Below are 24,271 nucleotides of genomic sequence, written 5' to 3' on the forward strand. Positions count from 1 at the left end.
CTACGTCATAGATGTTTATGAACACAGGACAAAAGTCCACACATGTATTGAGGTGCACTCGAGAGAATTTTTCTCCGTTCCATTACTCTTTCATCCTATGATGACGGAGAATATCTGCATGGAAATATCATATGTACTTCGGTACATTAAAATAATATATAAAATTATGTTGAACAAATGGAAAATACATTAACAAAGTGTTAAAAATAAACAGACTGTTAATTTAACATTCGTTAAGCAAAATTAAACATTACTTGGACACACTGGCCATAAATCTCTTATGAACTTCAAGAAAAAGTTTGAGAGGGTTCCACAAGAACCTAAAAACAAACCTATCACTTCAATATCACCAACTGGCTCATAAATATTTTTCTAGATCAACATTAGTCTCAAATCAAACCATTGGATCAATTACTACGGTATTAACATGTACTCTGTCAGTAGCAATGATATCCACACGTCATGTACTACCAATTGCAGTAGCACAGAATATCTCTTTGGTGGACTTCAAAGTATTGTGACAGACTCTTTGTAAGAAGCTTCCTTACAGTATGATGGTGAGTATTATGAAGAAGCATACTTGCAAATCACTCTTAACAGTCAGGTTCCCTCAGTAAGAAGCAGAAGAAATTATTTGGTATAAAAGTAGACCCCCATAATTAAACAACATAAAAATTAGTGAACAGTCACTGGAAGTTGATGCTGTAGTTTCACTTCATATAATCTATGAAATTATAATCTGAATTTTTAACAAAACTATGCGAAACTGATTAACCAGTAATTTCTACTACATAATTTTGGTTAAAAAATTTGGCATATTATTGTAACGTATGTTGCTTACTGTTAAAATTTTTTTATCAGATCTTTATATTTAGAAGATCGTGATTTGTTGCAAACGTCATTCACAGTGCCGATCTGCAGATCAGTGGTTAGTAACCTCAATGCAAGGTGATGATATGGAGGGACATGCATGTTACTACCATCTTCACACTTGGTATGTACGAATGTTTGTACAACTAAGACATACTGTATAATAGATTATAATATACACAAAATGTTGGTGTTTTTCAAGCATCTATGTATTACTCAGATACATGTTAGAGCTATATCAATTAAAGTCTACACATTGTCTAAAAATGTAATACTTACATGAAGAAAACCTACAAATATAACATACAATGTTGTACACCTAAACAGTACTATTATAAATACAGAGAAAAAGAAGAGCTGGAAGAAATAGGGACCGTTACCTAACGGACCAACAAAATCTGTAACAATTCAACAAGTATATTTTCATAAATTAAAAAGACAAAACAAAAAAAAAAAAGTTAACAAACATATTTCTCCATACGACTTTACTTCTTCAAAAATAATTGTGCTGAAATAATGTGAAGAAGCATTTAAAGCTCTGAGATAGATCTTTGGCAGGCAAAGCAATTTATCTCCAATGGAACTCAAAGTTATACAAATAAGTTAAATCTTGTGCTGCTGACTAACTAGTGAAAAAAAAAAAAACATTGTTAAATATGTACAGTAACTCATCAAAACTGAAGACCTGTGTACAAATAATTTACGCAATATTCAAACCTCCACTCGAGGTTTGAATGTAAACATGTCATGAAACTTTGTTCTTACATCATAATTTTGGTTATTCAGTACCAAATGACTAAAATTTAGTCAGTGGGGAAGGGGGGGGTGATCACAGTTGCAGACCCAATACAGTGTTCTGTGTAACATTACAGTACTTTCACAGGACTTAACATCAAGGTGACTGACAATGAAAATGTTATGTTGCTATATGCAGATCCCCTGATCTCTTATCAAATTTTCATAAAACATTGAAGAATTAAAAAACGGAGCTAAAACAAGCTTCTATTTCTTCAGTATTGTCTTACAAAAATATATATACATAAATAAAATCAAGCAATGTGAGAAAAATTTACGTCTGAAGGGAAGTTACATCCTGCCAACTTGTCAGAAGACTTCTAATTCAGATATGGGAGGGCAAATGATGGAAGAGAAGAGATTTAGAGGGCACCAGGCTGCTCGGGTATGAGGGATGCAAAGAAGCTTGTGAAGAATGTCCATGTAAGGGCGAACAGAGACGGTCGGTCTGGTTCTGGGTCGGGCTCCTCCGCCCCACTCCCCTCGTCTCTCGGGAGTCTCTGCTGCCCCTGCACCTCCGCTCCCGCCCCCGCCGCACCCACCCCCTCGTTCTGGTTCTGAAGATTGTTGTTCTCCACAACAACAGCCTCATTGTTGTTCTCCGCTACCAGACGTGCTGCCTGCAACTGCTGGGCTCGGAAGAAGCCGAGCTGGTAGCTGCAACATGACACACTAATACATCAAACAAGTGCACCGCACATGTAACCACTACAGAAGATATATATTATTATAATGTACCGAAGTACATATGATATTTCCATGCAGATATTCTGCGTCATCATAGGATGAAAGAGTAATGGAACGGAGAAAAATTCTCTCCGGCACCGGGATTTGAACCCTGGTTTTCAGCTCTACGTGCTGACGCTTTATCCACTAAGCCACACCGGATTCCACCCCGGCGTCGGACAGAATCGTCTCAGTTTTAAGTTCCAACTCTTGGGTGTGGCTTAGTGGATAAAGCGCCAGCACGTAGAGCTGAAAACCTGGGTTCAAATCCCGGCGCCGGAGAGAATTTTTCTCCGTTCCATTACTCTTTCATCGTATGATGACGCAGAATATCTGCATGGAAATATCATATGTACTTCAGTACATTAAAATAATATATATGATATGCGCTTATTCCGTCGGATCCCGGCCAACTAGTCACTCATTACGAGTGCACCTCAGCACATGTGTGGACTTTGGTCCTAGGTTCATAGATATCTATGACGTAGTGCAGAGGGCGGCCACTAGAGTGAACCCAAGTTGGAACTTAAAACTGAGACGATTGTTCCGGCGCCAGGGTGGAATCCAGTGTGGCTTAGTGGATAAAGCGCCAGCACGTAGAGCTGAAAACCTGGGTTCAAATCCCGGCGCCGGAGAGAATTTTTCTCCGTTCCATTACTCTTTCATCGTATGATGACGCAGAATATCTGCATGGAATTATAATATGTACTTCGGTACATTATAATAATATATATATATATATATGATATGCGTAAATCACTTCGTGATTTAAGACGGCGCTTATTCCGTCGGATCCCGGCCAACTAGTCACTCATCACGAGTGCACCTCAGCACATATGTGGACTTTGGTCCTAGGTTCATAGATATCTAAGACGTAGTGCAGAGGGCGGTCACTAGAGGGAACCCAAGAGTTAAAACTGAGACGATTCTTCCGACGCCGGGGTGGAATCCGGTGTGGCTTAGTGGTTAAAGCGTCAGCACATAGAGCTGAAAACCCGGGTTCAATCCCGGCGCTGGAGAGAATTTTTCTCCGTTCCATTACTCTTTCATTGCACTACAGCAGAGATATGCCTTTGTTATCACCCATTTTGATGATACTGTTCCAATTGTAAGTATGATGTAAAACAAAGTTGTTGTTGTTGTTTTCTAATGCCAGGCATTTGACAATAAAGTCATTTGACCTCTTGCACTCCAACATTTCTCAAAGATATTATCATGGCCAGCCACTGAAGCACAGATTTTGAGGTGTTCCGAATCCATTTCTTGGTTTGAGTTGCACAATGGGCAGTTAGGGGACTGATTAATTCCAATTCTATGCAGGTGTTTGGCCAAACAATCATGGCCAGTTGCCAATCTAAATGCAGCTACAGACGATTTTCGTGGTAAATCGGGAATTAACTGTGGATTTTGATGCAGAGACTTCCATTTTTTCCCTTGAGATTGTGTTATCAAATTTTGTTTGTTAAAGTCTAAGTATGTAGATTTAATAAATCTTTTCACAGAGGAAAACGTAGATTTAGTAACAGGTTTGTAAGTAGCAGTGCTGCCCTTCTTTGCTAAAGCATCCACATTCTCGTATTCCAGGATTCCACAATGGGATGGTATCCATTGGAATACAATTCTTTTATTGAGTGATATTAATTGAGAGAGCATTTTAGTTATTTCTGCTGTTTGAGATGAAGGTGTGTGTTTAGAGACGATTGATAGAATAGCTGCTTTGGAGTCTGACAGTATAACTGCATTCCTAAATTTATTGATGTGGCTTAGAAGATTCCTGAGACTTCCACTTATTGCAATGATTTCACCATCAAAACTTGTTGTTCTATATCCAAGAGATCTATAAAGTGAGAAGAGACAGCATGTAACACCTGCACCGGCACCTTGTTCTCTGGAGATCAAGGATCCGTCGGTGTATAAATGAAGCCAGTTTTGTGGAGAGAACCTAATATTAATTGTCTCTAAAGACAATTGTTTCAGTATTTCAGTGTTTACTTCTGATTTCAGTATTTCTTCTGTTAAATTTAGATTATATTCTATATTTAATAGAGTTAAAGGGTTTGGTTTAATTTGTAAGTTTTCTTTTAAATTCGGGATATTGATTTTCTGTTTTAATTCTTGAACAATGGATATGAAACTTTTTTGAGTTTTCAATCTACATAGAGGACTGTATGAATGCCAATTGTTTCCTGGTAATCTAATACGTTTTTCATATTGAATCAGTGCTTTTTCTTCTATTGTCATTTTGATGCTGTTAATATTAGTGAGGAATCTCATAGAATCTATTGGAGTTGTTTTGATTCCACCAGTAATGAGTCTGAGAGCTTGGTTTTGAACATATTCTATGTCGTTTATGAAAGGTGAAGAAATTAAAATTTCTCCGCAGTATGTCAGCACTGGCTGTATAAACATTTTGTATGTAGTGTTCAAAGTATTTCTAGAGCATCCCCATTTCTTTCCTGCTAGTCTTTTTAGAAGGGAGAATCTTTTAGGAGCTTTTTCAGAAATGTATTCCAAATGGTTGCTCCATGTTAACTTACTATCGAAAATAACTCCAAGATATTTGGATTCATAAGTCCTAGGAAGGTGTTGGAAAACAAAGTACCTATAGCAAAGCTAAAATTATACAGTGCCTAATGTGGTCTGCTGCCCTTTTCGTTAATGTAATATATTCAACACTCCATGTCATTTGCTGTTCAATTACATCTAGGGAACCTACGACAATTCCCAGAAAAGAGCTTTGACACAACATACAGTCCACTAACAACTCTATAGGCTTTCATTATAATTAAATATGTAAATCTTTCAATGAATTTTTGCACCTTGAATTTCGGTGTTCCATTACTAAATTGCTGTGTGATGGTTAAAATTAATTCTCCTTTTCATAACTCGTTTTATAGATTCATATAAAAATGTATAATTTGTTTTTATGTCGATTTTAGTCCTTTTCTTGGCTAACAAATCCGCTTTCCCATTACTATTCAGCCCAGAATGAGCTGGGATTAATTGGAAAACTTATATCTTATTTAAATTTTGAATTTTCTTGGCTGCATAATGTATTTCTTTATTTATTTATTTTTTCATTTTAGGGGATGTAGTTGAACTAATGGCCTAGATTACAGCTTTAGAATCGGATAGGAAAATTAAGTCATTGCATTTGTGTAACAAAACAAATATGTTGTTGTTTTCTAATGCCAGGCATTTGACAATAAAGTCATTTGACCTCTTGCACTCCAATATTTTTCAAAGATATTATCATAGCCAGCCACTGAAGCACAGATTTTTAGGTGTTCCGAATCCATTTCTTGGTTTGAGTTGCACAATGGGCAGTTATGGGACTGATATATTCCAATTCTATGCAGGTATTTGGCCAAACAATCATGGCCTATTGCCAATCTAAATGTAGCTACAGACGATTTTCGTGGTAAATCGGGAATTAAATGTGGAGTATGATGCAGAGAGTTCCATTTTTTTCCCTTGAGATTGTGTTATCAAATTTTGTTTGTTGAAGTCTAAGTATGTAGATTTAATAAATCTTTTCACAGAGTAATATGTAGATTTAGTAACAGGTCAGTAAGTAGCAGTGCTGCCCTTCTTTGCTAGTGCATCCGCATTCTCGTTTCCCAGGATTCCACAATGGGATGGTTATTATGTTATGTTTTATTTAACAACATTTGCAACTTCCGAGGTTATATCAGCATGGCCGGTATACTGGAATTTTGTCCCACAGGAATTCTTTTACATGTCAGTAAATCTACTGACATGAGCCTTTAAGCACACTGAAATGCTATCGACTTGGGCCGGGATCGAACCCACAACCTCGGGCACAGAAGGCCAGAACTCTACCAACTCTGCCAGGCCAACAAATATATTTTGAAGTGATGTATAAATGGCTTCAACTTCGCCATCAACATTTGTTAGCCAAGAAAGGAACTAAAATAAAGAAAAACAAACTACAAATTATCATATGAATCTATAAAACAGATTATAAAAAAAAGAGAATTAACTCCAACCATCACTGAAAAATTCAGTAATGTAACACTAAAATTCAAGATGGAAAAATTCATTGAGGGATTTAAAATTAATTCCTGATCTATATCTGCTCTGGCCATGTTCAGATTGGTTACTGGTCATAATTGTCTCAGTAAATACCTTTTTGATTTTTCCTAAATATTTGTTATGCACAAAGGAAGAGGATATGAACATGGAACACCTGGCAAATTGCGAATTTCAAGACTTTTGTGAATTTTACGTTCAAATATTGAGATGTACAAAGGAAAGTAACATCATTGTGAAATCCTGAATATTAGGTACACACAGCTAAGATTCTCCTAATTTCTGTAAATAAATAATTCACAAGTTAGGAGGAAGATTACTTGACACACTGTATTGCCATGAGACAACAAAAACATTATCCATTAGAGCTGGCAATCTGCTTGCCAGAGGTGGCAGGAGTGCTGGTCCCTTAGGTTTGACTACCTCTGTAGCCCTGCAGTATGTATTGACTACACCCCAACTCTGGCTACTAACAACAGGCATCTATAATGAACACCGATCAAAATACCCCTCATTTCTCGTGAAAAACAACAACTGAATAGACTACAGTGGGCTATAGTGGACTTTCTGTTGTCAGCAAAAAGCTGGATACATTAAGAAGATTGATTGGAAGTGAAAAGTACTCACAGATACAACATAAGTCCCAGGGCTGACACGATGACAAAACGAGTGGGCGAGGAGTAGAAATACACTATGCTGAAGAGCACCATCACTCTACTCATGGTATAGAACCAGTCCAGCCAATCTCTGTTGCCTCGTCCCTCCTCCTCTTCTTCCACTCCATCTGCAGCAAGTTAATAGTGACAATATGTGTAGATAATTTAATCAAATTGCAAAGTTCAACTACACAGTGTCTACCGAAAATATGAAACAAAAATTAGTCACTTTTTACTTATCACAAGTTAATAATTGCACATAAGCACGACGAAAAAACATTAATCATATTAAGGCCTAAGTAATCTTATGCTCTTTCACCAGACTTGTTTCTTAAGTTCTATGAACTTCATTTCAATTGACGTGCAGCCAACTTCTCTCTCAGCCTTCTAGATTGTGTGAGAGTGACATATGTAATCACAGCTCAGGCAGCAACACCAAGATTAAGTAAGTGAAACAGAACAATATGGGTAATTTTGTTACCCACATTCATTCCAGACTTTTAAATCCGTTATATTTCGTTACTTTCTCTATCAATTGCTTAAATTAGTTACTTTTTGGACACTTTCGTTACTGATAGACACTCTGAACTAGATATAATGAACGTATCAGTTTGAAGGAAGAGTGTAAAACGAGAAATGATAAAACACAAGAACACACTTGTACATGACTGCCATAGAAAAATGTCACTTTAATCAACACAAAGTGGCCATAATTCCCAATCCATAGAATTCTCTTGTTAACAGTTAATGACCGATTTCTCGAACAATATTTAAATATTCATTAAAGATAATGACTGAGTCTATAAGTATCAAAAATGAGTTTTTCGAATGTTCAGCAGATCTAATGATTCCTTAAATCACTCACTAATAGGGGAATACAGCATCCATTAACTGTTTTTACAAGCGAAAAAATATTCTAATTAAGTTGTACTAAGAACTTTCCATCACACTTGCTTGTGGCTTAAAAATGGCAGTATGCTGAGGTGTTTTCAAACTCTCATCCCGAGAGTTAATGAAAATGAAAGAAAATAGAGAATGAAGTATAAATGTACTTATATTAGAGTGTAGGCTTTCACAGCCGGCGTCAATAGGAGACATGTTTTCTGGGCTGAGGCTGTGGTCCGTTGGTTGTGTGACCAAACGTTTCGTTCACTGCTGCGGTGAACATCTTCAGTGGTGTAGATTGCTGGTGCGGCTGGTTCTACCGCGCATGTCATACGGACCACGCCTCATAGCCCGGAAAACATTTCTCCTACAAATGTACTGTTTTAAGTAACTATTATACACTAACTTAGTATCAGCAAAACTGGGAAGACTATGTTGCAACAATGGATTCTGGAAGAGTACCTAAATTAACGTTGAATTATATCAACCAAAAAGGAAAAGAAATTTAGGAAAACCTCTCAAAAGATATAAGGAATAATGTAGAGCTCGTAACAAGTCTTAATAAGCCTAACACTTAATAGTATCATGATGGTTATGGTTAGGATAATAATGACATTATTATTATTATTATTATTATTATTATTATTATTACAGTACTTCTACACCAGATAAATCACTATCATTTCTATCTTCGGTATATCACCACAAAGAACCAAAATTTAAATAAGTTATTGTTTTTAATACTCATGATTTAACAATAAATTTAAACATACACCTGCAAAATGGGTCCCAATCAATCATATCAATGGTCCCTAATTTCTTTTCTATGAGATTTTAATATCGTCCATTTCTCTAATGGAGAATAAACCACTCCAATTCCTGCTGTTACTTCCTCACTAGTTAGTCTCTTGTATTGAGTCACTTCAGAAATGCAGGAGTAGGGATTGATAACTTTTTATATCACCACTGAAAAAGTATAGAATTTGATTGATAGCTATCTATTTTTCAACATAATCTTCTTTTAACTCGATACACTTATTGGCACGAACCTGACGTATTTTGTTCCCCTAAAACCAAGTCATGTGTGAAAGACTGTTTTCATCACATCACACTCGAATTTCCTTCCCTTCAATTTCTGTTTGAGGTTCGAAAACAGAAAATAGTCTGATGATGTCAAATCAGTGAATATGATGAATGACACCCACAGTCTTACAATGGTCTTTGAGTTGTAAACACTCTTATGAAGGACGTTCAGTTTCCCTCGGCTCTTGAGCATCCATTCTTCTCCCAGTTCACCTTAGGTCAGAACAACATTAAGCACCAATCTAGGAAATCAACCATTATAATTCCTTTTGCTTAAAAAAAAAATGAAACCTTAACTTTTTTAGCCGATTTTTGTGCTTGATACATTTTACGGACAGAAAAGAAGGGGTGTTTTCACTCTTTTGACTGATTTTTTGTTTCAGTGTATAAATGGTAAACCCATATTTCGTCCACAGTAACAATTACTTAACGCTTTCCTGTTTATGATCAGAATTCAATGCTTTAGGGACCCACCTAACATAGAAAAATACAGCTACAAACTTTGTGGATTTGTCAACAATAGCAAAAAAAAAAAAAAAAACATAAATGACTATAAAATAGTGTTGGTCATGAAATCCACTGCCACCTGCGGTATGCTAAAAGCTTTAAACCTGTTTTGTATAAATGGTTAATCAACCATCCATTCTGTGATTATCCAATAGCTAATAGATACTAGGAAATTTTATGTTTCTTCTGGAATTAATGCTGTTTTGTTTAGTCTTTTCCAATTATTTCTAATTGTGCTATTTCTTATTCTTTTTCTTCTCCATTGTTTTATTATTTTTTCCATTATAACAACAATTTTATGGTAAGCTTTGTCTTCTAGGCAGCCTTCACTTGGAGGAAGCTGAATAAAATTTATTCAAAATAATTACTGTAAATGTATTCTAAATTTCTAAGCTGCATTGCAATGTATTATTACGATTATTATTATTATTATTATTATTATTATTATTACCAATATTGTTATTACATTAGTATTAATCTGTTTTTACATTTTGTCACAAACGAGTATTATTTTATATCTTTTAATTTAGAACATTTTATGTATATTGCAACAATCTATTGCTGATGACATTAATAAACGATTAATTGATTAATTTACCAACTGTTCTTCGTATAACAGTAAATCCAGTTAACTTTTCACGAACTTGAGTAAGTTTTGTACGACTTCTAAGTGACTGGTAATGTATTTGTTTATAACATTGTATAAAATGTAAAAGTTACAGAACTGCACAAAAATACTGTATCAACAGATGCAAGAACAGTCACTTGAAATTAGATATTTGTGCTTCAACTGACTGTACTCACAATCTACACCATGTCTGCGTCATGTCTGGGTGGGAGAATAGAAAATGTTCTCACAAACATGCTACCTTTAAAAGCTATCTACAAATAAACACCGCCATAAAAACAGACGAAGTGGAAAAACCACTTGTCGAAAACAGACCTCATGTTATGATTAATACCAGTTCTCGTTTATGCACAAGCCTTGAATTCACGTTTACTGAATTTCACTCAATTTAAATTAATATCATTTAACACTTAACAGCTGAAACCATAAAAATTTAATTGTCTTCGTATTGTTTATAAATATTTCAATAATATAGCCACTGGTTATTGATTATGAAGTGATTGCCAGTAAAGAATAACTCATAAAATTGGAATAACTATGAGAATTTTAATTCTTGTAGGAGATATTTCTGTCTGCACCCTTTTATGTTAAGAATTTATTATCTGAGACTCTGTAATGATTGCCATTAGCAAGAACACATGTTTCCAACTGAAACACACATGTAACTCTGACAGGGCATAATAATAAATTATCTATTGTTCTAGAACTACGAACTTCATGACGTCTATTAATATCTACATACATCAGATGACGGATTGCAGCTAAAAGTACATTTGAGAAAATTTTATATAATGCTAGGACACCTTAGTGTTACCTATCTCATTTATACAATTAGAAGACAAATACCAGAAGGATTTTGAGATGATTGAAAATCTGACAAGAGTGCTTTCTTTATTTGGAACTAGCTCCCAAATTCTGGAAAGGATTAAAACTATAGGAAATTTCACTGAGAGAAGATAAATTATACACACTTCACACTGAAGACAACTCATGGGAAAATTTATACATCAAAATTAGTTACAAGCATATGAGATATAACGGGTTGCACAAAACTGATTCAAGTGAAACCTATCAGGTGTGAACAAAAAGTGGAAATCAACCATGTACAAATATCCGAAGAGACTAATGAAGCTGTAAGTTACAGTACTTATCAAATTGCGGGTGCTAGTGTAAAGGGGGTTAAGTATGATTTGCTAAACTGGGATAAGTATAGATTTCAACTCTCCACAATTACTTTTTTCTTGGGTTAAAGGGGTTAAATCATTCTTCCATCCATGATGCAGTTACATTATTCCTTATTTTGTGACAAAGGGGTTTTGTTCAGTACCAAAGGAGAGAAGTTTACATACCTTACAATCTGATTTAACCCCCTTTACACGAGCACCCGCGAAATAAGGTTGTCTAAAATATGGTATTACACAGGCTCTGTTGTTAGACCAGTATTATTTTTTATTTATATTAATGATGTAAGATCTCGCATTAGTTATGAGCAGACCACGGAACTTTATGCACTAAAAAACCTGAAAATATGCATGCAACTATGCAGTAAAAACTGTTGAAATATGCGCTAAAAATATATATATTATTTTAATGTACCGAAGTACATATGATTTTCCATGCAGATATTCTGCGTCATCATACGATGAAAGAGTAATGGAACGGAGAAAAATTCTCTCCGGCGCCGGGATTTGAACCCGGGTTTTCAGCTCTACGTGCTGACGCTTTATCCACTAAGCCACACCGGATTCCACCCCGGCATCGGAAGAATCGTCTCAGTTTTAAGTTCCAACTCTTGGGTTCCCTCTAGTGGCCTCCCTCTGCACTACGTCATAGATATCTATGAACCTATGACCGAAGTCCACACATGTGCTGAGGTGCACTTGTAATGAGTGACTAGTTGGCTGGGATCCGTCGTAGAGCAGAGCACGTAGAGCTAAAAACCCGGGTTCAAATCCTGGCGCCGGAGAGAATTTTTCTCCGTTCCATTACTCTTTCATCATATGATGATGCAGAATATATGCATGGAAAATCATATGTACTTCGGTACATTAAAATAATATATATGATATGCGTAAAAGACGGCGCTTATTCTGTCGGATCCCGGCCAACTAGTCACTCATTACGAGTGCACCTCAGCACATGTGTGGACTTCGGTCCTAGGTTCATAGATATCTATGACGTAGTGCAGAGGGCGGCCACTAGAGGGAACCCAAGAGTTGGAACTTAAAACTGAGACGATTCTTCCGATGCCGGGGTGGAATCCGGTGTGGCTTAGTGGATAAAGCGTCAGCACATAGAGCTGAAAACCCGGGTTCAAATCCCGGTGCCGGAGAGAATTTTTCTCCGTTCCATTACTCTTTCATCACTAAAAATATAGTTTAGAGGTTTAATAATACGATCTAAATTAAAATAATTTAAAGTAACAAGTGTCAAGAATCCATATTGCACAGAAGAAGATTTCTCATCAGTAATAAAACATTTGTCTTCAGAAACCCAATTCTTTAATAAATCTTTTCTGTTACTATTTTCTTTCGGCATGTCGGCAGTTAAACTTGTAAACAAATCGATCATGCACTGATTCTTCACTTCATTGTACAGCAAAACTTGTTGAAATGAAAATTTACACTCCACGAGACTTCATTGTTGCAGGTGTTTAAATACATTCAGTTTTGTTTGCATGAAATTAGAGTGCACTAGCAGCATTGTCTCTGCAGTAGTTCCATGACCTCAATTTTACATGATTTTATTGCTGCAGGTATCTAAATACATTCATTTTTGGTCTTACAAAATCCAGTAAAAGGTGGTAAAAGTTTGAATGATATCTAGGTGACGTGTATTTTTACCTGGTTCCTGAAAAATTACACTTACACCGCTAGTAGGCCTATGTATACAGAGTAGTAGCTAGCCTCAGGTTAAACTGGAAAACGATCCAACTTATACACTAGGAACAAGTATCCGTTGTTGTTGCAGCAATTTTGTCCCTCAAAAGTAATTAAATAATTATGGCTTTATTTCTAGCATAATTTTTATATTTTTTGGAAATTATTCCTATTTTTACCAAACAAATTTTGAAATTACATAATAAATTGAGCAAAACAAGGCAATATTCTAATATATGCATTTAAATATGCAAAATAAAAATATATTTGCATTTAAAAGGAAAAAATCCTCGAAATACGCATTCATGCAAAATAAAGTTGGTTCATTCGAATATAAAAACCATGATTGGCAAAGATCCCCCTTTCACTTTTTCAATATGCCAAATCAATAAAAACATGCAATTTCACGAAGTTCTGCAGTCTATGGATGAGAAGTAAACACTTTTTTACTGATGATATTAGTATATGTATGGCAGATCAAGATGTTAATGGAATTCAGTTAAACGTAAAAGAAAAGTTAAATCAGTCTGATAATTAGTTAACAATTAATAGTGAAAAAAAAGTAAACTATCTTTTTCCTTTATTGTTGATTTAGAGAGTAATATAATCAGAATTCATTCTAGTTTTGTATTATGCTTAATTTATTCCCATTCTGCTTTGACTTACTAGAATAGGTCTAATATTTTTCATAATTCACCAAATGCTATATTAGTTTCTAAGTTGCTAATTTCAATTATTACGCCAGTTCATGATATATCACTGCTTGCAAAAAAAAAAACAGAGAGAGAGAGACAGAGAGAGGGAGACAGAGAGAGGGAGAGGGAGGGGAGAGAGAGAGATGGAGGGAGGGAGAGATGGAGGGAGGGAGAGGGAGGGGGAGAGAGAGGGAAAGAGAGACCGACCTTACTTTCGATCTTTGGAAACTGTACGTAACTTTAATTAATTCTCAGACGTCCTACCTGCAGCAGCAATGTTGACGTTGTTGTTGGGCTGTCCAGCAGGCTGCTCTTGTAAATTCACTGGTGGAACTTGGGGCTGCTCAGGGGGGTGTTGTGGCGTCGATACTGGCACTGCTGTACGACTAGAAGGATACCAACTTTGAGGAACTGCACCAGATGCCATTCTGTTGACACATAAATCAAGTGATTTAATTAATGTACTCAGAAATAAAAAATCAGATTAAATTATTTTATTTATTTATTTATTTAGACGTAAATATTCCCTTTACATGCCATGAAGATGCAACGGGGAACATGGATGTTTTAGCTTCTTGCTTTCATGATGTTGGCACTAGAATGATAAATTTATTCGATTGACTGGATGGATGACTGACATGTTTTGTTTACTTATGTAGATGTGTGTCTGTGTATTTATTTGTTACACATAAACATCTGGACTATGAAAGAAATATTAGAAAGCAGTGATAACAACAAAAACTAAAGCCCAGAAAAAAAAAAAGAAACATTTTAAAAATATAAAATAGGACAAAAAAGTTATATTAAGATTCTATAAATGTACTGCTCTTCTAAATTATGACTACATGAAGAAACAAAACAAATACGAAAGCTCAAAGAAAACCAGATTTAGAGAAGCAAACCATAATACAGAGAGATTCATTTGTAATTTGAAAGTAGTTACAGTTGATTTCCTAACTTAAGATAACCAAATGGTAAATCCCTCCCTGGTCACAGCACTGAGTAGCATTCTCGGCAGCATTGTTTTTGTGATGTAGGCATCCAAGAAAGAACATGTCAGCTACTTCAATGTCACATGTGATTAGGTATTTGAGTTTACACCATTTATTAAGATTTTCTATTAAATTTAATGTAATGGACTGAACAATATTTTTATTAATTTAAATCAATGTGACAGTGTTAAAGGATAATATTTCTTATAATAAATTCAACAAATCTGTGGTACAATACGAAGTTGAAGAATTAAAGTAACTAAAGAAAACCAATGAAAATTGTGGCAGTTCCATTATTCACATATGGATCAGAGACCTGGCATTCAACAAAATCTGACAACACGAAAACTGAAACATCCAAAATGTGTGTTTTAAAGACATTATCTGGAGTTACTTTAAGAAATCAAAAGAAATTACATCAGGACTTAATTACAAATATACAACTTAAACGAAAAGATAGAGAAAAATAAAAATAACCTATTTTTAAAAAGGGGGACAAAACCAACTGTGGTAACTTTCGAGGAATATCACTTTTTGTTGACGTCGTACAAAATTTTGTCCAATATTCTTTTGAGAAGATTAACTCCGTACATAGATGAAATTATTGGAGATCATCAGTGCGGTTTTCGGCGTAATAGATCGACTATTGATCAGATTTTTTGTATTCGACAGATAATGGAGAAAAAATGGGAGTATAAGGGTACAGTACATCAGTTATTCATAGATTTCAAAATGGCATGTGACTCGGTTAAGAGAGAAGTATTATATGATGTTCTTATTGAATTTGGTATTCCCAAGAAGCTGGTTCGATTAATTAAAATGTGTCTCAGTGAAACATACACCAGAGTCCGTGTAGGTCAGTTTCTGTCTGATGCTTTTCCAATTCACTGCGGGCTAAAGCAGGGAGATGCACTATCACCTTTACTTTTTAACTTCGCTCTAGAATATGCCATTAGGAAAGTTCAGGATAACAGGCAGGGTTTGGAATTGAACGGGTTACATCAGCTTCTTGTCTATGCGGATAACGTGAATATGTTAGGAGAAAATACACAAACGATTAGGGAAAACACGAAAATTTTACTTGAAGCAAGTAGAGTGATCGGTTTGGAAGTAAATCCCGAAAAGACAAAGTATATGATTATGTCTCGCGAACAGAATATTGTACAAAATGGAAATATAAAAATTGGAGATTTATCCTTCGAATAATTGGTCCTCCATGCTACAATATTATTTCTTTCAATCAAAATACATCTTGTATTTCTACACTTTTTAAACCTAAATCCCATGTCTCGAATCACTTTCCACAGTTTTTCTCTCCAACCTTGGGAATTATTGCTTCTCTCACAAGCTTCAGTAATTTCTTCAATGTTGAAACTTCTTTCTGAACGGTATAAAATTCTTGTATCTTTCTTCTTAAAATACTTTGGTTCATATCACTTACTTACTTACTGGCTTTTAAGGAACCCGTAGGTTCATTGCCGCCCTCAAATAAGCCCGCCATTGGTCCCTATCCTGAGCAAGATTAATCCAGTCTCTGTCATCATATCCCACCTCCCTCAAATCCATTTTAATATTATCTTCCCATCTACGTCTCGGCCTCCCCAAAGGTCTTTTTCCTTCCGGCCTCCCAACTAACACTCTATATGCATTTCTGGATTCGCCCATATGTGCTACATGTCCTGCCCATTTACTGTTAGGTTTCGTAACAAGCTGTTTTTTACGGTGATTGGTTGTTAGCCCTTCGCCCAACCCCCAAGCTGGAGGACCACCCCTTATCGGCTGTCCACGACTGCTTATTCTATATTCGCAGCTACCCTCCATATCTGGAGGCCATCTCCTCTATCCGCAACCTTGGTTCATATCATCTACAATAATTAAAAGTTCCCTTGGTCTGTTCTTCTCTGGTAATTCTAGCTTTTCATTGACTCCCTCTCTCCTGATTTTCTTTATTAGGAGTTCTGACCTGTCTATATAAATTACATAACATGTTGTATTATTAGTATTAGTTAAGTAAGTAATTTTAATACATAATCAATTGAAATAAAATAAGCCTCACCTGTAATATCAGTTGCTCTTTTCGTTGCCTGATTTATAGGAAACAGATATTGACCTGTTTCTTTCTCTTCATTGCAAAATGCTACTGTATTACGTACTTGCTTAATAAGATTTCTTTCGCCACTCCGTGCTACAGTATTCATGTTGAGTTGACAACACTGGACTGTAAACTGTCCCGCAAGAAGGCCAAAATTGTGAATAGTGGGGGACAGAAAGGGAGAGAGATAGAAAAGAGAGAGATAGGAATGCAGGGAGAGAAATGAATTACCGAGGCTGAGAAGGAATTAGAGTTCAGTTCGCATATCTTACGGGGGCACAGATCCTATGGTCCGACTATATAATTATGCAAAGAAATTTAACAATAGTTTCATTTTGACTGGATTTCGTTCACGTATTTTTGAAATGGTATACATTTCCAGCTCACACAAGACTGTAATTACTTCTAGAAACATCACTGCACTTTGAGAAGCCCAAGCATCCTCTGTTGAAATAATAAGTAAATCACTTACAGTTGCATGTACTGTGTAACATATTGGGCATAGGCCTGCTGCATCCACATCATCTGCTGTGACAGACTGTTAGGATCATAGCCTGGAGTTGAAGCATATGGATTAGCCATTGCTCCTGCCCAGAAAGCTCTAGGGTCTGGTGGAGGGAACTGGCCACTGGTTGTACTAGTGCAAGGCCGTGCTGAAGAGTTTTGAGCTTCTGAAGGATGTGAGGCTGTTAGACGCTGTCGCAGGCCATCTGTAGAGATGTCTGTTTCCTGGTTGTGTACACTGTCTGCAAAAAACACACAACGAAATATGAAACACATCTTTCTAAACATTTACATTTTTTTAGCATGTTGAATGTCATTACACCAATAATGGTAAACCCACTAAATTATAGTTGCTACCCACAGATATTTAATTGTCTTATGACTCAACGAACTACTTCTCAGATTTGTAACTAAGATTAGAAAGTTCACATTTAAAAAACTCATTTAATATAGGCCTACATGACATTATGCCATTAACAAGTGAAAAATGTGTTCAAAAATATGTATTAAAAGGCTTCACATCTAAAATGAAGATGAAATGCAGTTCACATCCATTGTATATAGGATAACATTCATGGAAAATTTATGTCTGTTGTCTCTGAAGATAAACAGTACAAACATCACACTACATTAATTGTCACTCAATTGTACCTACACCGATTTCACATTTCTGATAATCCTACTTGTCTGTGGTGTAATAATCATGATGAAGATCTGGAACACATTCTTCTATACTGTCCATCCATAAACCACAAAGGAAGTAAATTAAAATCATCAGTACCAGGTGCAGAAGACACAGTCCTTCAGTATATATTGACTACACCCCACCTCTGGCTACTAGCAACAGGCATCTATAATGAACACCGATCAAAATACCCCCCATTTCTCGTGCAAAACAACAACTGAATAGCCTACAGTAGACTATAGTGGACTTTATGTTGTCAGCAAACAGCTGGATACATTAAAATGATTGATTTTGATTGATCACACTACATTATTGATGCATGTATTCAAAAAACTACAATTGTTCCCATAGGAAGAGATAAGTCTTTAGACAGGTCTATGTCCAAGGAGTAAAGAGGAGAAGGGAAGTTCTAGTACAGTGTGTACCAAAGAAGCTTGTTTTTCTATTTTCTATTGTGTTAATAACCCAGTTTAAGTCTCAATGTCAGCTGACCAAAATAGTTAATTTTAAAGCCATTTTCAACACTTCTTTAAAGTATAATTTTTTACGAGGCCAATGATAAAATGAATACATTTATGAAAATATGAAGTAACTTGATACTGAAAAACTATACTAAGTGCAAGCCAAAAATATCAGGAATTAGAATGTTCCTTGCAAACTGCTTGTAGGATTACGTCCTGCCATCCCGCACAGCACCTTCCAACTGTACTGAACCAGTGTGCTGCAGGAGCACAGAACTAAGGGGATGGAGGGGTTATCTACACTTTCCACTCCTACACAGCCCTAACATGGAGGCAGTGGTGAATTCAGGGGCTGGCCACTGGCCCCTGGAAATTCCCCCCAGGTTCCAGGATATCCTCCCTGGGGATTTCAGACTTTTTAAACAACAAAAAAAAATTCATATATATATTTTTTATTAGGTTATTTTACGACGCTTTTTCAACAGCTTAGGTTATTTAGCGTCTGAATGAAATGAAGGTGATAATGCCGGTGAAGTAAGTCCGGGGTCCAGCACCGAAAGTTATCCAGCATTTGCTCATATAGGGTTGAGGGGAAACCCCGGAAAAAATCTCAACCAGGTAACTTGCCCCGACTGGGAATCGAATCCGGGCCACCTGGTTTCGCAGCTAGACACACTAACCGTTACTCCACATGTGTGGACTAATAATTCATATAATATCATATTTCAATTTGATATGATCTTTCAGTAACTACAATAAATTCTCTTTTGTATATTTTCAGGTAGTTGTTTCCTTGAAGGTTAGTAGTTGCTGACTGATCTTTACTGGTTGAAATTTAAACTGTCTGAATTTTCAGTCTTGATTGTTTCAGTTCGTAGTCAGGTATGCTGTGTGTTTATTGGTATAGTTTCCAGTGTTAGTTTTGTTAAGCAAATATAATAATTTTGTTTACTAAAATAGATATAGCATATAGACTAAATATAAATAGTCATTTAAGTATACGATGGTAATACAGACATTGTTTACTCTTGTTAAAAAAAAAAAGACGTATTGAGGAGTCAATGGAAAGTGCAGCCATTGCATTTAATGAAGAAAATTATCAATTGGCTTTAAGTAAAAATGAAATCTGTAATTCCATCTGTGTTACTTTCATCTAGTGCTGTTAGTGGTGAGTCTATGACTAAAACAGTTGGACGCGAAATCGAATATAAAAAACGATGGAAAACTAAACATTATTGGTTGTATTTCGATCGTACACAGGATGACGCATTTTGTAAACTGCTATAAAGTATTTAAAAATGATCTCGAAGCTCATAAAAAACAGGTGGGGTATTCATATAAGTGCCTTTTAAGAACTTTAGAAAAGCTATTGGAAGACGCATTTGTCTAATTTAATCAGTGAGTACTTACTATTTGTAGACCTACTAAATTTAGGTGGTTTATGTAAAAGGATATTTAAGACAAGCTTTATGGGACAATGTTACACAGAAGGATAGTTCATATTCACCATGTTTGACATAACAGTATTAACATTTTTAAGTTAATGTCTATATTAATATTCGGTAGTATTTAAAATAATATAAACGAATGAAAGTTCTATTTCTTTAACTGAACCCATTTTTCTAAGTCTCTTTTCACATAGACTGCCTCTATTGTTACATAAGATCTGAACTATTGTTTCTTCTGCTGTCAGTCTACCTCCCCCCCCCTCTAATATAATATAAATTCCCCTGGGACAAAAGATTCTGAATTCAACATTACATAGAGGAATCTAGTGTTTTAATGAACAGGGTTCCTACAACATTTTCTAATTATTTTGCCCTGACATTTGTCATGAAGTTCCCCGACAAAAATACAATAATCAGAATGCTTAAAAGAACTAAAAAACGTTGTCACGATTAAAACGAGGTATACAAATGCAGTTTTAACAGGGTGATGCATAAAACATTATAAAAATCTCAGACCTTAACTAGTATTTAAAAAGAGACAATAAAATAACAATACAAATGCTACCATAAATAAATTATCTGGCGTATTTCTAAAATACTCAGATGTAAAACGTCCGAATGTCAAGTTTGTTAAAAAAACTTATATACTAAATAACAAATGTAACCTCCGGATGTAAAGGGTCCAGAGAACAGGGACTAAGAGGGATTAAGTTACAGGAGAATGGAGAAAGTTACACAACGCAGAACTGCATGCATTTTATTCTTCACCTGACATAACTAGAATATTAAATCCAGACGTCTGAGATGGGCATAGCCTGTAGCACATATGGGCAAATCCAAAAATGTATGTAGTGTATTAGTTGGGAGGCTGGAGGGAAAAAAACCTTTGGGGAGGCCGAGACGTAGGTAGGAGGATAATATTAAAATAGATTTGAGGGAGGTGGAATATGATGGTAGAGACTGGATTAATCTTGCTCAAAATAGGGACCGATGGCGGGCTTATGGGATGGCAGAAATGAATCGTCGAGTTCCTTAAAAGCCATAGTAAGTAAGCATTATTACATGTTTACAGCCTCCTTCTGCCCTTCAGCCGACATTAACCCAGATTTGAAGAAAAACCAAGGAAGTAAGCTTTTATCAATAATCTCAAGCAAAAACTCATTAAAAATTTTAGATTCACCAACCATTTACCTCTTTAATGACGCTTGCAACTGCAGAGATTATATCAGCATTGCCAGTGTGCCGAAATTTTGTCCTGCAGGAGTTTTTTTTTACATGCCAGTAAATCTCCTGACATAAGCCTGTCGCATTTAAACACACTTAAATGCCATCGACCTGGGCCGGGATCGAACCCGCAACCTCAAGCACAGAAGCGCTATACCGACTATGCTACTGAGGCCGGCATTATAAAGTTAATGAGTGATTACATAAGTGTTAAAAGTGTATAGAGAACAATGAAGATTAAATAATAGACTAACTGTATATAATATAATAATACGTTCAACTATTTAAGAATAAATTTATCATATGAACAATGATGAAGCGAACAAATTCACATACTGGTACATTCCGACAACTTGTAAGCACTATGTAGGATAAAACAAATCCTATGGTACAATAAAAAAAATAACAAAAAAGGAAAATGTTTCAATTTCTACAAAATTATTACCGTAACTAATTTTAATATATCTGTAAATAAAGCCACAAAGACTTTCAATCCAGAAATAATAATACAGAGACAGGCTCAGACAGTTCCTTAATAGTCACCAGATGGACCTACTACTAGTGGGCCTCGCTATAACTGGGTGTCCACACCTGACAACAGTACTGGTACATGGTCATGTGAGTCACACACAAAGAAAGTCATAATGGAATTTCCATTGCTGTTTGCCTCCATCTCTTATCATGTTACACTGCCTAATGCTAATTTTTTTGGTGGAACGATATCAATATAACTAGGAGAAAAGTAAGTTATATATATATTTGTGGAATGATATTTACAAATTTTAGATTGATTTCTATTTAAACTAACTTGAATTATATCTGACTAGACAAGTACTGAATAACTGTATCATAACAACAAATAAATGGTAATCAGTCACTGAACTTATCTATAAAAGATAAGTTCAACCTTATATCTTTTTATGTAGAAGATGTTTCTTGGCTTTTTTATCAAAATTTTTTGTGGCACAGATCCCACAAGAAGATGATGACCACTCATTTTCACCTCCAACATAATATAGGTGTATATATGTATGTAAGTATGTATGTGTGTGTGTGTATATATATATATATATATATATATATATATATATATATATATATATATACTCACTTTCTCTCTCTCCCTCTCTCTCACTTTTGATTAAACTAAGACTCAACAATGCAGCACATTCTGAGAACACGAACATAGCGTGGCATATTATATCACAGTTGAGGCTAACCCCGCATCCTGCTACTGATTGTGAGTCATACCGAATCGATACCCTCTCCTCCCTGGTCTTCCCTTAAGCTTTCAGTACTGCTGCACATAGCTATGAGGCTTTTGCCACAAGCCTCTCGCAGTGGAATGACTGTCAACAGTGAATTTAATATATGAAAGGATTGAGTAAAACCAAGACGTGTTATGATACATCATTAATACGAGCTATAATAACTCAATTTTTTTTGGGAAGGCTAACCCTCGAAAGCTTCTTAAGAGCTTCGCCACTGCTGATTACCTTGTATTTATTGTTACAATATATACTTAGCTTATCAGAAAACATGTCTTTGAAATTATGGGCGCGCTTCCTAATAGGGGCAGCGGCATTTCCCCTAAGGTTAGAGCTCAATTTAGGTGTGTGTATTAATCGAAAAAAATGTCATAAGCTTATAAACATGCGTCCTATTTTCAATATTTCCTAGCCCCTAATTTTCGATTAATACACACACACCTAAACTGAGCTCTAACCTTTGGGGAAATGCCGCTGCCCCTGTTCGGAAGCGCACCCCCAGAATGTTCCAAGTCCACTTTACTATTTTTTTTTTTCAGGAGAGCTATTTTAAGCTTCTGACTTCCAAAGCCCAACATGATACAGTTTAGAATAACCTCATGCAACTTATGGGGAGGAATATTTACAATTTTGTTCCATTCATATATGCAGACAAGGGCATGGAACACAACGAAATATAAATCTCCTTTTTCTAAAAAGTTGGACTTAAAACAGCCTGATTCTCAGCCATATTATGTCTCCTTATTTATTATCACCATATTGTAAAGTTAATAACACCGAAAATTAAATACCTACCTGCTGAAGGACTTCCAGAGAGTTGTCTGTTTTCACTCATTCTTGATGGTGCTTTTGTTACAACTGAACTTGCATGTCTTAACGAATCTCGTGATGGTGTGCAAACTAGATGAACTGTGTGTGTTTCCTGGCCTTCATAACGACGCAAAATATCTTTTAGTGTTACACTATCGTGTAAAAGCTGACCAGAATATATCAACTTCTGATCTTCTGTACGCTTTAAAAAAACAAGCACAACATAGACATGTTACTTAATAACAATACGAATGTTTAAATATATTATACACACATACATACATGAAAGTGAACTCCCACTAAAACAAAACTTACTGGTTTACTGGGGTACACTTCAGACAGATAACCTTTAAGCTTTCTTATAGTCCAGTTAAGTTCACACTGAATTGTCTGATCTTCTACTTGTTGATTAGGAGCCTTTACAATTAATGTCACAGGCATATCAAGCATATCCATCCCAAATCCTGGTAATTATATTTATGTTTTCCTGAGCAAAGTCCTGAAACAGAGAGTAGGCCTATATACAATCACTTACCACATACTAATTTACAGATCATTACACTGGTTGGAAATAATGTTGAATGCTCATCGCGTACTAATAGAAAACTGCTAACAACATATGAATGACGCAACATACTTCACACTGATATTAACTAAACATAAATACTGTGATGGGATCGCCCAACTATTTGACAGAACCTAGCCTACTTACGTCTTTACTTCGTGAAAGTTGAACAAATAAACTCTCATGTACACAAAATATCACGACTATTTATTATAGTCCTACAATGTGACCGAGAAACAATTATAACTACGATTTGAACATTGTCAGTCATATAGATTAAGCTATATATTTACCTTCAGATGACGGACACCACAAATTTTATATAACAAATGAGGGCCTTTATCCTTTACCCTGCAGAATATTTGGCGTTTTTCCATTGGTTCTTGCTGCTACTTCCTTCATTGTGATTGGTCGCAGTACGTGAACAGCTGACATGCGTAAATGC

General features: G+C 35.7%; 1 protein-coding gene and 1 non-coding gene across 3 annotated transcripts; one reads left to right on the forward strand and one right to left on the reverse strand.

The window, feature by feature from the left end:
- Positions 1-1,057: 1,057 nt before the first annotated feature.
- Positions 1,058-24,251, reverse strand: Herp (Homocysteine-induced endoplasmic reticulum protein). Of its 2 annotated transcripts, none has more exons than XM_069825423.1 (7): positions 24,120-24,251; positions 23,577-23,760; positions 23,247-23,463; positions 17,334-17,607; positions 14,042-14,205; positions 7,072-7,228; positions 1,058-2,322 (listed from the first exon to the last, which is right to left on the reverse strand). In XM_069825423.1, exons 2-7 carry the CDS (start codon positions 23,715-23,717, stop codon positions 2,028-2,030), a joined length of 1,248 nt encoding a protein of 415 aa, XP_069681524.1. In that variant the 5' UTR covers positions 23,718-23,760; positions 24,120-24,251; the 3' UTR covers positions 1,058-2,027. The 2 variants fall into 2 exon arrangements, with proteins under 2 accessions (XP_069681524.1, XP_069681525.1); XM_069825424.1 differs by lacking the exon at positions 24,120-24,251 and adding an exon at positions 23,974-24,108.
- On the forward strand, positions 12,464-12,535 carry TRNAY-AUA (transfer RNA tyrosine (anticodon AUA)). The gene has a single exon. It is a non-coding gene; the product is annotated as a tRNA-Tyr (tRNA).
- Positions 24,252-24,271: the final 20 nt, after the last annotated feature.

The sequence above is a fragment of the Periplaneta americana genome, chromosome 5 (assembly GCF_040183065.1).
Source record: "Periplaneta americana isolate PAMFEO1 chromosome 5, P.americana_PAMFEO1_priV1, whole genome shotgun sequence".
Lineage (NCBI taxonomy): Eukaryota > Metazoa > Arthropoda > Insecta > Blattodea > Blattidae > Periplaneta > Periplaneta americana.